At 46.1% G+C, this 15,179-nt stretch overlaps 2 protein-coding genes across 2 annotated transcripts in view; both read right to left on the bottom strand.

Annotated features, from left to right (window-relative positions):
* The window catches only part of LOC136653515 (zinc finger protein 850-like), a 29,444-nt gene that overhangs the window by 5,358 nt on the left and 8,907 nt on the right, over window positions 1-15,179 (bottom strand). The window contains exon 5 of the mRNA XM_066630408.1: window positions 12,743-14,250. Within this exon, the coding sequence (XP_066486505.1) occupies window positions 12,743-14,250 (1,508 nt within the window). The remainder of the gene's footprint in view (window positions 1-12,742; window positions 14,251-15,179) is intronic.
* Window positions 6,016-10,062, bottom strand: LOC136654182 (E3 ubiquitin-protein ligase TRIM69-like). Its single transcript, XM_066631098.1, has 6 exons — window positions 9,709-10,062; window positions 8,977-9,072; window positions 8,633-8,866; window positions 8,398-8,420; window positions 8,165-8,289; window positions 6,016-6,887 (listed from the first exon to the last, which is right to left on the bottom strand). The coding sequence occupies exons 1-6, from the start codon at window positions 10,060-10,062 to the stop codon at window positions 6,337-6,339; spliced, it is 1,383 nt and encodes a 460-aa protein (XP_066487195.1). The 3' UTR covers window positions 6,016-6,336.

Here is a 15,179-nt window from a genome sequence, read left to right on the forward strand (position 1 = left end):
CTCTGATCACCCTGCACTTATAATAATAATAATAATAATAATAATAATAATAATAATAATAATAATAATAATAATAATAATAAAAACTTTATTTATATCCCGCCCTTCTCCCTAAAGGGACCCTTATGAAGGATGCACCTTTGATAACATGGTGTTTGAGTGGCAAATGTAATCTGGAGGGATCAGAACGGAACAGTTCCATACATTATGATTACTCCACATTTTAAGATATTATCACAGCAAACACGTAACATATGAACATTCTATACAAACGTACATTCTGTGCATCTTTAATCATCTTTATGTTCCTGTCTGGGAACACTGATTGGACCAGGGCTCCCAAGTGGGCTGTAAACACAGGTGTTTAAAGATGTGTGTGCATGCATGAATGAATGACATCTACAGATTACACATTCCCTGGGGGTCGTACTGGTGTTTCCTTCAGCAGATGTGTACAGCTATAACTGTCCTGAAGCACTGGATGAAGGCGATGGAATATAGAACGTGAATTCAGAATTCCTCTGGAAAAATGACAGCCTTCTAAGGGCTACCTGTTCACCTCTCTTGTTCTCTATGCAGGTAGTCCCTTCAAGTGTTTTTCTTGCCTGTATGTAGCTCTTTTCCTCCTTTTCTCCTGCAATTGCTTTGCCCAGCAGACTCACCCAGTCAGCCCCCTTAATGTTGCTGCGAGTCGCTCTCCTTTGTTGCACTAGCAGTCTTCCCACTGAGAACCCAAGCGCCAGCCAGAGGTGTCACCAGAGATGGGTGGGAAAGGGAGGAAAGAGAAAGGGGGGGCAGGAAAAGGTCCATCTCTTATTATCTTCCTCCAAAGGCTTGAGAAAAGAAAAGCAGCTTCTCTATGATTTGCTTAACTATTTCTACTCCAGATTGTAACATAAGAACAATGTGTTGTGTTGTGTTGTAATGTGAGAGACATTTGTTTCAAGATTCAGTCACCAGGTGTCACTTCTTTTTCCGCCTGACAGAACTCCTGCCACTTGAGCTGCTACTATTCAGGCAGAAATTCAACAGGTGGTGCTGCAGTTCCAGATAAACACACTGGGAAATTCTCAAGCTATAAAATTTTTGTTGCTCATAAGTTACTAATGGCATTGAAATCGTGCCTCTGATACCACCACCACCCCCAAAAAAGCTTGGAAGCTCAGCTTTGAAACTGGATTCCAAAGCCATACCTTATAAAGAAGACTGTAAGAAGTGAGAATTACAAAGAAGAAAGGGTTTAGAGCATATTTAGGTATATAACCACATTCAACTATATATTCATGCGCATGCAGTACTTTCAAATATATCTGCCAACTGAGGGATACACTTCCTGCATCTAATGAAGTAGGCTCTGGTCCTCAGAAGCCTAGGTGATTTTCAGCCTTTCTCATCTCATGGCACACTGACAAGGCACTAAAAATGTCAAGGTACATCTCCCAAGCTCCCACAGTACACCTGTGGATCATTTGTGGCACACCACTGTGCCGTGGCACACTGGTTGAAAAATCGCTGGCCTAGGCCATAATAAATGTTAGTGCTGAAGGGCAAATACTGACCAACACAGGCACTAGCCTGACAAGAGTCAATAAGTCACAGGGCCCTGATGGCATCCACCCAAGGGTTATTAAGGAATTGAGGAATGAAGTTGCTGATCTCTTGACTAAAATATGCAACTTGTCCCTTGAAACGGCCATGGTGCCAAAAGATTGGAGGATAGCAAATGTCACGCCAATCTTTAAAAAGGGAAAGAGGGGGGACCCAAGAAACTATAGGCCGGTCAACCTAACATCTATACAGGGTAAGATGGTGGAATGCCTCATCAAAAATAGAATTTCAAAACACGTAGACGAACAGGCCTTGCTGAGGGAGAATCAGCATGGCTTCTGTAAGGGTAAGTCTTGCCTCACAAACCTTATAGAATTCTACACCAAACTTTTCCGAGTGATGAAGACCAGAAGTGATTGTGAGGAGCTCCAGAAGGATCTCTCCAGACTGGCAGAATGGGCAGCAAAATGGCAGATGCCCTTCAATGTCAGTAAGTGTAAAGTCATGCACATTGGGGCAAAAAATCAAAACTTTAGATATAGGCTGATGGGTTCTGAGCTGTCTGTGACAGATCAGGAGAGAGATCTAGGGGTGGTGGTGGACAGGTCGATCAAAATGTCGACTCAATGTGCGGCAGCAGTGAAGAAGGCCAATTCTATGCTTGGGATCATTAGGAAAGGTGTTGAGAACAAAACGGCTAATATTATAATGCCGTTGTACAAATCTATGGTAAGGCCACACCTGGAGTATTGTGTCCAGTTCTGATCGCCGCATCTCAAAAAAGACATTGTGGAAGTGGAAAAGTTGCAAAAGAGAGCAACTAAGATGTTTACAGGGCTGGGGCACCTTCCTTATGAGGAAAGGCTACGGCGTTTGGGCCTCTTCAATCTAGAAAAGAGGCGCCTGAGGGGGGACATGATTGAGACATACAAAATTATGCACGGGAAGGAAAGAGTGGATAGAGATGCTCTTTACACTCTCACATAACACCAGAACCAGGGGACATCCACTAACATTGAGTGTTGGGAGAGTTAGAACAGACAAAAGAAAATATTTTTTTACTCAGCTTGTGGTAGGTCTGTGGAACTCCTTGCCACAGGATGTGGTGATGGCGTCTGGCCTGGACGCTTTTAAAAGGGAATTGGAAAGTTTCTGGAGGAAAAATCCATTATGGGTTACAAGCCATGATGTGTATGTACAACCTCCTGATTATAGAAATGGGCTATGTCAGAATGCCAGATGCAAGGGAGGGCACCAGAATGAGGTCTCTTGTTATCTGGTGCGCTCCCTGGGGCATTTGGTGGGCCACTGTGAGATACAGGAAGCTGGACTAGATGGGCCTATGGCCTGATCCAGTGGGGCTGTTCTTATGTTCTTATGAGTCACTGCCCATATAGGAGTGAGGTCACATATTGAAGTCATATATTGTTGAACTGAGGACACAGAGTATCTACATGAAGGATTTTCAGGGTTGGACTATGCACAACATTGGAAGATCTATGATCTATGATCACTTGGACATGTTCTGAGTGCAGTCACAAGGGAGAGAGACTTATATTATAAATGACACACAATTTTTGCTTAGATTTTTCATTGTAAACAAACCTTCCTTCTCGTTCCTTTCTCCACTGAATCAGGGCAGCACAGTTGCTAGGATCCCTTATTGTTCTTCAACAGCAAGATAAAATATTACAACCTGAACAAAGCAGTAACTGAAATCAGGGCCAAATTATTGGAGGAGGGCCAGATCAGGGCCAAATTATTGGAGGAGGGCCTTGAGGCCCCATGCTGTTTCCCTGGCCAAATCCCACCCCCAGAAAAAATTATTTGCCACCATGGGAAAACTTAGATGTCCCATAAGGTCAGAGCCATCCTAACTATGAGATCAGCTAAGGGCGCAATCCTAACCCCTTTATGTCAGTGTTTTCCAGCACTGGCATAGCAGTGCCAATGGGACATGTGCTGCCTCCTGCAGTTGGGTGTCACTCACAGAGGACTCTTCAAAGTAAGGGAATGTTCGTTCCCTTACCTCAGAGATGCATTGCCCTTAAGCCAGTGCTGGAAAGCACTGACATAATGGGCTAAGATTGCACCCTACAGCAATCACCTCCGGCAGCAGATTGGTAGGACTACCTGTCTGCCTCCTTGCCTCTACTGCTCCTCATTCTCCTCCCACTCTCTGGATTGGAAGAAGAAGAGGGAAAGAGGAAATGTGGTATGCAGGAGAGTACTGAGCTGGAGTACTGGAAGGAGTGGAGGGTGGCATGTCATTGGTGAGGGGGGGGCAGCATTTAGCATGTCACCTCAGGGTTCAGGAGATCTTGGACTACCCCTGCATATGGAATCAGTACAAAGAGAATATAGCAGCTCAGAGAGCCAAGGTGCAATTAAACTGCACTTATGCTACTCTTAAAGGTAGGGGTTGAAAACTCTTCATCTATTGCATCCAAATGTTCCCTTGTTCCCCAACTGCATTTATCATTTGAAGATTCATATCTAAACCCCATAAATAATGTTCCAGCCAAGGGCAATCTTCTACTATGGAAGTTATGACCCATCACTGGAGACACACCAATAACACCACAACCATCTGTAGTTTATTCTTATTATAAAAATATATATTTTATTGTTAAGAGGGAAAGAGAAGCACTTGGAGAGATAAATTTCTGAAAGAGAAATAAAAAGGGGATACACATTTTAAAAAATGAAATGTGAGATTATGTTGCAAATTGGGCTAAAGATGAGTCCTGGGTCTCAAACGTTTGCAGACTTTGGCCAGGATCCAAAGAGCTACTTGAGATGCATCTAGATTGTAGTGCAGTGTTTGAATGCATGGTTGCCACCAACACCAACTGGATAACACTCATGGTATCACCCCTCTTTCATCTTCTCCACCAGTCTGGATTCCTTTCCAAACAGAGTGTATTGTTTATTGTGCTGTGTAGATGTGGAGCACAAAAGCAGGAGAGGGCTCCTTTAGCCCTTGTAAGAAAAGGAAAAGCGACAACACAATTGCATAATTGCTACTTCCCTACCCACCCATAAGCCACATCTGGGCCAAGAAGGATGATTGGTGTACTGGACCCTTTGCCAGCTTGGCAAAAGGATCCAAAAGGACACCACCCAAACCCTGTTTTCTCAAACTCAACAAGGATTTTTATTGTAAGAACAGAGAAAGACAACAGTGTTTACTTAGAAGTAAGTCCCATTGTGTTCAATGTGGTTTTACTCCCAGGAAAGTATGTATAGGATTGCAGCCAAAAGGTAGTACCAAAGCAAAGGAGCTAACAGTCTGGTGACATCCAGGGCTGAAAGCCAGGGACTAATGGTCCCAGTGGCTTCTAAGAACTGAGAGCCTGAATGGGGGTAAGAGGGAAGGCTCTGCGTCTGGGTTGAGGGTGCTTGGGCGCCTCACAAGGTGGCAGTACTTTTCGAAGGACTCCAGTGGGGAGGCTCTGCCTCATCTGCCTCCCCACCCACTACACATCCCTGGACTTTTCCAACACACTCACATACCATATCACCACCATTTTGAATGACTTTTATTTCATATAATTTAATGTTCTGAAATGTCTCTCTGGGGCCAAAGACCACATCCCCCCCAAACATAAAAAGAGCATGAGCTTGGTCCATTTCATTGCATCTGCTTTTGACCTCTCCGTTTTCTTAAGAGAAGTCAACTTGAACTCATTTTGCTATATAGCAAGATACTCTATTTCCTCATCATTGTCCCTCCCGTTCTGTCCTTATGAGGTCCTGAGGCATTTGCTGTAAGATTGAATCATGGGGGGAAATAGTTTGGGAATATGTTGCAAAACCAAGTGGACCTGTAACTGACCAGAGAGAGAGAGCTGAGTAAATTCCAGGGATATGCGGTGGGTGGGGAGGCAGGTGAGGCAGATCCTCCCCACTGGAGTCTTTCAAAAGTGCCACCACCAAGTGAGGCACTCAAGCACCCACAACCCACATGCTCCATGCATGGGTTGTGGGTGCTTGGATGCCTCATGGCGACAGCGCTTTTGAAGGACTCCAGTGGAGAGGTTCTGCCTCACCTGCCTCCCCCCCACCAACTGCCCATCCCTCGTAAATTCCCCAAGCAACAAATAAGATCTCAGTCCTGAATAGCTTTACTTGGAAGTAGGTTTTATTTGTTTGTTCAGCATTTAAAAGGTTACCAAGAAAGCTGAGATCTTGGAGAGGTGACCTATCACACAAAAAAAGAAGCTATACAAGTTTTTCAGGATGCAGACCATTTAGGACTTTAGATCAAAAAACTTGAACTGTGCAAAAAAAAAAACAAACCCAAAAACCCTAGAAGCCAATGAAGTTGCTTAAAAAAATCTTTTGAAACAGTTTATAGTCAATACAGTTGTAAAGGTACTCAGATTTGCTTTTCAAGGAAATCAGGGCCGAAGTCTCCAGCGCTATGACCTTCCTCTAGTAGAGTTTCACTACTGCAACCCTGTGCACCCAAATTTTCTTTTTGCTGGTGAGAAACTAAAGCTGAGAGTGAATATCTTTCTGGAGACTGATTGGCTCTTGGTCTTAAAGTCTTATGCATGCCACTGTTTCTTCATTGAGTTTGGATCAAGGATGCCAGTTTATAGCAGTTCTTCTCAAATTGCAGGACATGTCCCCCATAGAGTGCATGAAGACACTTGGGAGTTCTCAAACTCTCTTACGATCCTTTGGAACTGCCACTTTAAAGAATATGTGCAAGGAATTCTTGTAAGGGACAAGTGTTGCAACCTACTCTATGAAAGGTGGTGGGTACAGCAGGACCTTTCTTTACAAAAGTGAATGATGACATATTTTTAAAGGGGTTGAATTCTTCCCTGAATCATACAGCCCCGGGCAAAAATATGGGAGCAATGTCCCCATGAACCTGGGGGTAGCAAAAGTGTACAGATGGACCATGTTGGAGGAATCATAGAAAGATACCACACCCCCTTCATAGTCCAGATAAACCCCAACCCGCTTTGGAAAAGAAATGGGGCACAGTCTTTGAGGAGGCATGTCTTTAGCCATTAATTCCACCTCATTTCTTAGCCGAACTACCCAAAACCCATTGGCAGGAGAGGCAGCAATTTTCCCCTTGCGGTTTATGGAAGTGCTAACCAGGCCTAATGTCCAAGATGGCTTGTTGCCCACCTCTACCTCCCAGTAATGCTTCCCTGAGGAAAAACCCTGACAGCCCAACACCGCTATACAGTAGTTGAACCGCATAGGAGTATCTGGGACATCCCGACGTAGGTGGCCATCCCGAACACAGGTACAATCATCCAAAAGAACAAGGCAAGGATGAGCTGTTTCAGGGTCTAGAGTTATCTGGGGGAATTCTGCAGAGAAAACAACACAACTTTAATGAAGGGAGCCTCCTATGTTGCAACAACTCTTTACTGATCCTGTGTCCCTACCATCTGTAAGAGTAGCACATTACACTGATATTTTGAGAGCCAGCTCTGAAAAAGGCATCCTTGCAATCACTACATGCAGATCAGTTTTCCTTCCAACACATTTTAATCAACTTTACTGAGTGAGGAATAACATATTCAGCAAAAGCATGTGGTAGACTCTGTCCTAGACTGTACTGCTACAGAATTTGACGGGTGGTTCAACAAGTGCTTGAATGCTCCCTGCACTTGCCTAAACCAGGGGTGTCCTAAGTTTTTGGCAGGAGGGTCACATCATCTCTCTGATGCTGTGTCAGGGGCCAGGGGAAAAAAGAATTAATTTACATTTCAAATTTGAATAAATTTACATAAATGAATATAGTAAAGATGAACATATGAATGAATGAAGATCTTGCAATAGCTCAAGGCCTATAAAAGGTCTTGCACAAAGCAAGGCTGGCCTTTCCTTTGCTGCTGCTACTACATCACAGATGTGAAACAGCAAGTAGTGGAAGGAGTCCTCATCCCACAGCTCATGTGAGAGGGCAAACCGTCGCCCTCACGCTGAGAGCAGTTGCGTCGGGCCAATGTGGGCTCCAGCAAGTTTCCAGATGGCCAGAGGCTTATTGGAGACTGGGGTCTCCCTGAGGGCCGCATTGGGAGTCCTTGAGAGCCACAAGTGGCCCCAGGGCCGGGGTTTGTGCACCCCTGGCCTAAACAAACAACAGAAGAAGGAGCCATGCACTGGAGAGCAAATGTCGTATAACAGATAGAGTGCTGAACTTGAGGGCACCTTGATTCAAATCCTCACTCAACCATAAGATTCATTGGGTGATTGGGTGACTATGGCCCAGTCACTGTCTCTTAGCCTGGTCTCCCTTGCAGGATTGTTATAAGGACAATGTGAGATAACTCCCACATATTCTTCCCCAAGACTGTTGGTGGGAATACAAATGTAATGATAGTAGCATTTCCCTTCCAACATCCACCTAGTACAGCACTCTTTGTAAGAATCGCAGAAACCAGGAGACACCAAGCAGCCCACTAGAAATTGCCCCGTGACCTTCTGGCAGACTTTCTTCCCAGCTCTGCTATAGACTGCCAGGTCTAAGCCCCAGTGGAAGAAATTCCTACCAACTGGCCTGACTCTTGTCTTGTCCATGCAGAGCGATCAGAGAAGGCAACCTTTTCTGTTGTCTTCATTTGCCAAATATCCACCTTACCTACATCAAGAGTAGATTTCATTTCTCTCCAAGCAACATACTGTATGGGCCCCTTGAACTGTCCCAGAATCTGCAACACTGGAGGCAAATCAGGAACAGCTGTGATGACTTGTTGCTGCTTCACCCTGTGCCACATGAGAACACAATCGCACACACAGGTATGTGTTAATGTCAGACCAATGGGGTTGCATCTTTTCACTGATGAAATGTCCCTTGCCTTCTACTGCACTCACCTATTCAGGAGGGCGTGTATACCCTGTGGATTAAGGATAAAAGGAAAATAAAGTGAACACAGTAACTAGATGATCTGGAATTCTGTGCTAATATTATAGCCTCCTCCCTGACATTTGGTTTTTCATACAGGAAGAATACTGTAAGCCCAGACACAGGTTCACAACCTGAGCAAAAATGAGAGCTTAATTTGTAGAAAAGAGACTGTCTTATTGCGGACTCCAGTTTTCTCCTTACCTTTAGGAATTCTGGAGAGTCACATAGCTTCAGATAGTCCTGGGCTTCCAAAAGCAATTCCTGACCCCTCTGGTAGCTCTCCTTCAGCACTCTCAGTCTCTCTTCAGCCTCTGGGAGTAGAGCCCCCCCTTCCTCCTCCAGCCTCTCTTTCAATGTCTCTTCATAGGCATAGAGGAAGCTGTGAAGTTGCCTGAATTTGTTGGAAACATGGTCTTCCAGACTGAGCATAACCGCCTGAAAACCAAACACAGATACATAAGCATGATTCTTTCTCTAGCTAAGCACCCGAATAGCAACGCTCAGTTTCTCTTCCCCACAATCCTGCAATATTTCACCATCTTTACCTGGTGGTCCTGGAGCCTTTGTTCTTCCTCCCTTGAGAGCATGAGAAGTTTGGTCAGCTTGGACTCCAGCTGAGAAACAGCCAAGGACAACTCCTCCTGTTCAAGCGTGCAAGTGGAAATTACAAGTAGTAAATAATTTCCCCCTCATCCTGCCTCCGTACCTTCATAGGCAGAACATGTTTTTTAACATCCTCCTGACTCAGAAATTCATTGTGTACAATTTGCCCATCATCTCCCAGCCAGGAAAAAGCCATCACCTGCTTGTTTTGAGGTTTGGCAGTTCTGAGTAACATTAAAGAGCCTGGAATAATGGAGCTTGATGTCTCCACTTTTTGGTATGTCACACATAACAAGGTCTGGCAGGACAGCTAAAAGGGTATTTTGCAGTCTGAATTTGGGAAAAGAGAAAAAGGCAAGGATGAGCAATGAGCAATGATGGCAATGTGCCCTTGGTGTAAAATGTCTCTTTGGGGATCTGAAGCAGGATTAGCAGTCGTACTATCTGCTTAATTCCTCCAATGCTCTGCATGAAGAGTTGACAAAAGTCTGTAGCATGACCCTGGACATCTCTGCACAAAGGGAAGCAGGAAGTATAACATATAAAATGTGTATGCCTGCTGCTAAAGGCACAGGAACCCTAAAAAAAAACTGATGACTACAAGCCACAAAGTTTCTCTATAGCCTTCCAATTTCAGAATAGAACCCAAATTTCCTACCTGGAACCAACCATACCTTATACCATCTTGTGGTCTTCTGGGCAGGGAGCAGCACGCGATTCTGGCACAAAGGAGATTCTCCACAAGTGGTTCCACTGCGGCGGCCCTCCTCAGCCTCCCCAGGGCTCATTCCCTTGATTCGGTAAATTAAGGTACCCAAGAGCTTGCATGGGGTATATCTCCGCTCTGGAAATTGCTTCCGGCACTGGGGACAGACAAGTTCACTGCCCGGAGCTCCCCATACTGTCTCAATGCAGGCACGACAGTAGAGGTGCCCACAGGGCAGGGAAACTGGCTCCCAAAACCACTCCAGGCATACTGGACAGGCAAAATCCGGAGTCAGATCCTCAAATGTTGTGGAGGAAGTCATGATTGAAACAACTCATTCCTAGAAAAGCAACTCCAAATGTCCTGAGTCCCAACCCACCTTTCCCTCTCCTCTAACAAACCTGAGAAGCTCAAAGCCACCCTCTCAACCTCCCACCCCACCCATCAGGCTCTGCAAGCCTGTAATCCTGGCTGCTGCTGTACTCGGATGTTGTAAAACTGCTGCTTGTTCCAGACCCAGGCGTGGCCTGTGGTTTCTCAAAATCCAGCATGTGTCAACTTTGCTCCAAACCTCTCCCTGATTTGTGCTTATCACTCAGAGGGGTGTGGATGTAGGAACACCCAAGCAACCCACCCTTTCTGCACAGAAAGCAGAAGCAGACAACAGTATAGGTTCTCAGTTGGCTACAACTCCTGTGTCTCTTAGAGCAGCCTGACTTATTGAAATGAATCAGGTGAAACAGGATGCTTCTAAGCCAAGAGTTCTTACTCTGGACTTGCACCCCCAGCAGGTGCAGGATGAGAGTATGTGGGGTACTCCCAGAATTTAAAAAAAAAATGCTTTGATTCACATTTAGAGGCTTGAAAGTTTGCTGATTTCTTTGTGACCTTTTCATGGTCCTCATAAAGGGCTTCCCCTCCTACTATTTTTCATTTTTTTCCTTCTACTGAACCGGAACAGTTGCCTGCAAATTTTGTCTACTTCAACAAAAAACTGCCCATCATAGAGACCGGAGCAGCCTGGTGGAGAGAGTGGTAGCATGCTTGTGGCAAGGAGCCCAGCTTCTGGATCCTGTTTGTTTTATACTGTTCATTTTACTTTGGGAAACTTAGGGCACAATCCTAACCAACTTTCCAGCACTGGCCTAGCCGCAATGCAGCCCCAAGGTAAGGTAACATACATGCCCTTATCTTGAAGAGGCTCCCTTTGCACAGGCACAGCTATGTCAGTGCTGGAAAGTTGGTTAGGATTGCGCCCTTAATTGCTTGTGTCTAGTTCAGAGGTTGCAGTGACACTCTGTACTGAGAAACCAAGAGTAACAACTGGTCTCTTGGGCCACAGGGGAGGGAGGGGACAAGGGATGTTGCTACAGTATATCAAAACCATCACCACACATTCTGGAAAGCAACAGAAGACAAAAAAGAAAATATATTTTATTTTCCATTATGTACAAACAACCAGCCTAAAAGTTCCATAACTCTTCCCAGGCTTCTGAATCTTTCAAAGGGCACCTTTCACATCTTTTTCATACAGGAAAACCACAGGGGAGAGCTCATAATGGACCACACCCAGCCAGATAAGACAAAATGGCAGTAGTTTCTTTCTTGCTAATGGCCTCTTGCCAGACAATGAGAGAAAACATTGACTAGGCCATTTGAGAATTGAGGGCAACCTTGGAGGTTGGTTGGAGGGAGAAAATGCACAAAAGGGAAGTGACTATGCTCCCAGTTAAGAAAGGCTCCTATTACATTTCTCTTGAACCCTGGCACTCTAAAGCCTCCTTTGTATACCTGTTTCTGCACTTATCACTTCTGGCTGAAGATGGGTGGGGACTATGTGGTTGAACACATCTCTGGGCAAAACAATCCACTGCACATAGAGCACTGGCACATCCCAGAAAAGGCTTCTAAATCTGCAGTCTCCAGTCACATTAGCTTTCTGAGTACGTGGAGGGAATGACCTTTCATTCAGAAGCATTCAACCATATGGTCCTGCACTTCCAGTCTGAAGTGGTGCACTCCAGAAACAGGTTTAATATCTTATCTGTGGTTTCAGCAAAATGAGTCACTTGTTAGGGTGCAGGTGACCACCACCACCACCACCCCCAGCATGTAGCCCCAAAGTGGACTGCTGAAGCCAACTAAGGACGGGAAGGTAGTTTTGTTCTGTGAGGTGGAATGTGATTGCTAGACAGTTTTGTACCCTTAGCTATCCACACAACTTCCCCTCTATTGCCAGGGTAGCTGCCACAATGCATGGAAATTTTGTTTCACCTGTTCAGCCATTAGGGTCACATGGATACCCTCTCAGTCAGCACCTTGCCATTCTGGCACATTCTGACTGGTCTCTTAAAAGTGCTAGTTCCAATAGACTTTGGCCATCCACTCTGTGGGAAAGACCAGCCAATCAGCTGCTGAAAGTGTGACTATGGGCTCCTCCAAGGCCCAAGGCAGGCCTGGACTCCAGCCCTCAGCTGGCAAACAAAAGGATTACAGCCAATTTAGTGGAGTCACCTGGGCAGGCAGGGATGCCTGAAAAGGGAGGTTCAAGTAGCACTTTGCAGCACGTGGGCACAATGTTCACAGAGCCAAGGAGAACAGAAACCCTACAGGAGAAGCAGAACTGTCCCATATACCTCCCCTGCATTTTTGAAGAAACCCAAAATCCTCTTTCTAGAATTGATAAATGTTAATTGCACTCCAAACACTTGCACTGGCAGCCAATTTAGAATGCCAGGCTGGCTGGTCCCTGTTTTCCAGCACAAACCCCCACTTTGTCCCCAAACGTTACTCAGGTTTCTTCTCACAATCAATTCCAAAAGGGAATTCTTCCACTACAGCAATAAAAACTCCCCAGCATCCCAAAATCACAGTCAAAAGTATGCACCATTAAACCAGTTCATGCATGTGTGGTCAATCCACATCAAGTATTCCAGTTGCACAATATTGTGGACACTTCTCATCTGCGCATATTTTCAAGTAGCCAAGACTTATAAGATCACCACCACAGAATCTGAGGAGGAAGGAGAGGGATGCTGATTAGGAACCAATCCAAAGGCATCAGGCTTGCCGTGGACACGCTGGTGCCGGAGGAGCGTTGAACCGTCTCTGTAACATTTCCCACATTCACCACACTGAAAAGGGCGCTCGTCTGTGTGGATGCGCTGGTGACGCACTAGTTTGGAACGGTGGCTGAAGCTTTTGGGACAGTTGGGACACGCATGTGGCTGCCCAGAGGCATGAGTGAGTTGGTGCTGGGCCAGTAAGCTGGGCAAGCTGAAGGAGCGACAGCATTCCCGGCATGCATGAGGGTGCTCTGTGGCATGAATCAGCTGGTGCCGGGAGAGGCTGAAATTCCGAGTGAACGTCCGCCCACAATCAGAGCACTGGGGAAGCTCATTCGCTGCCAGACATGCATTTTTGGTGGCTTGGATGTCTGGACTGAGATTGCTGTCTGGGTGCAGTGGTTGCCCATCAGTGACAAGCAGGCAATCATCATCGTCGCCATCAAGCTCCTCATTCCATCCGTGTTCATCAGCATACCCCACACGGAGCTCCACTATCTCCTCACTCTCAGGGACCCCAGAGTGGAGCTCTGAGCTTTGCTGGTGTTCCTGGTTCCCAGGTTGGAGCTCCATAACTTCATTGCTCTCCTGGTTTCTGCCACTCATCTCTGAATTCCACCCATGTTCATAATCCCCAACACGAAACTCCAAGATCTCCTCACCTTCGTGAGCCCTAGCAAAGAGCTCAGAGCTTGGCTCTCCCTCCAAGCTTTCAGCAGGGAGTTCACTAGTGGGCTCCCCATCTTGTGTGTCTGCAATCCACTCATATTCCCATTCCTCCTCGCAGAGATTAAGTTCAGAGTCTCCAGGCTGAAGCCCTGCACCCTGCCCTCCTTGCTGCTGCCACTGTAGCTGGTGTACCCGGAGGTGCTGAATGAGATTGGAGCGGCGGCTGAAGCGTCTACCACACTCTGGGCAACCATGGGGGCGCTCACCCGTGTGCACCCGCCGATGCTGACGCAGGTTGGAACTGAGGCAGAAACCACGACCACACACATCGCAGCGGTACGGCCGCTCACCAGAGTGGATCTTCTGGTGCCGAGCCAGCTTGTAGCGGTCACAGAAGCGTTTCCCGCACTCCGCACACTCACAAGAGGGCTCTCCAGTATGAAGGCGGCGATGCCGGGCTAGCTTGGAGCGCTGAGCAAAGCTCTTGGGACAGTCTGAGCACCGGTAGGGCTTCTCGCCAGAATGAGAGAGCTGATGCCGAGCCAAGGCTGACTGCCACGGGAAGGTCTTGCCACAGTCAGAGCATGCAAAGCGCGGCTCAGTTCGATACCAGCGAGGCTTGTTTTCATCCCTGTTAGGAAGGCTATTCTTTACGGTATCCCAGCCTTCAAGTGGGTTTGGGGACTGTGGCGCAGTTGGGAGGACATCAACAGCTTCCTCTTCCTTCCAGGTTGCCAGCTCTTCACAGTCAGACTCACTTGAGAGCTCAACATCTTCTGCAAGGGGGGAGAGACAGAGAAGGGGGAATTACGGGAGGGTTGCTCTATTGCAGCAATTTTTAGCCTTTTCCATCTCACTGAGAAGGCACTAAAATGGTCAAGGCACACCATCGGTTTTTGGACAATTGACAAGGCACATCTCACTGCTGTCAAGGGCCCATATTCCCCCAATGGTCCTACTAATAAGTGACCCTCCCCCAAATTCCTGTGGCACACCTGTGGACCATTTGCAGTACACCAGTGTGCCACAGCACACCAGTTGAAAATCAGTGCTCTATTGTATAATATGCCTATAAAAGATAAGAGATCTGAACCTTCCAGCACAGTTCTGCTCCCCCCCCCCCGCAACTACTGGAAGCCCCACTTCAGGTTCTGAGATTTCACCAGACACTGCTCACTCAGCATTCAATCCTAACTCTGCAGTAATAAGAACAGAAAACTTCCTTTTTAATTTTTTTTTTGTTCTTCAATGAAAGTTGCAATCCTCTGGGTGTTTGAAGTCTAGGGTTAAGTCTCTACTAGTCTATTGCAACACACAACTCTTAATTTAAACATTCTGCCAGCAAGTGACAGAACTTTTCTTTAGATTGTTTCTCAAGAAGTTGTATGTCCTTGGAAGAATTCATGTCAAGTACTACATCTGGAATAAGAACCAAATGAAAGGCCTCTCTCGATAGGAAGTCCCACCTGCTTGAATCAACTCCTTACACCTCCAGAATGACCTCCCTATGGAGATCAAATTGTCCTCATCACACCCCGTCCAGAGATCCAGGACAAAGAAAAGGATTAACGCAGGTTCAAGTCTGTACATGAGATGGTATCTGGTTTTGCTACTTATTTCTATGCCCTGCTGTCGCTTGGCTGTATCATCTGTTATTCCTTCCATGCTGTTTTATTATACATTTTTTAATTGTAGCTCATACTGT

The sequence above is a fragment of the Tiliqua scincoides genome, chromosome 5, assembly GCF_035046505.1.
Source record: "Tiliqua scincoides isolate rTilSci1 chromosome 5, rTilSci1.hap2, whole genome shotgun sequence".
Classification (NCBI taxonomy): domain Eukaryota; kingdom Metazoa; phylum Chordata; class Lepidosauria; order Squamata; family Scincidae; genus Tiliqua; species Tiliqua scincoides.

Coding starts and splice junctions, on each gene's coding strand:
- LOC136654182 (XM_066631098.1), bottom strand. CDS start 10,062: ATGACTTCCTCCACAACATTTGAGGATCTGACTCCGGATTTTGCCTGT. Junction 9,073..9,708: donor AGACCACAAGATGGTATAAG/GTATGGTTGGTT, acceptor ACGCTTGAACAG/GAGGAGTTGTCCTTGGCTGT. Junction 8,421..8,632: donor ACTCTCCAGAATTCCTAAAG/GTAAGGAGAAAA, acceptor CTTAATCCACAG/GGTATACACGCCCTCCTGAA.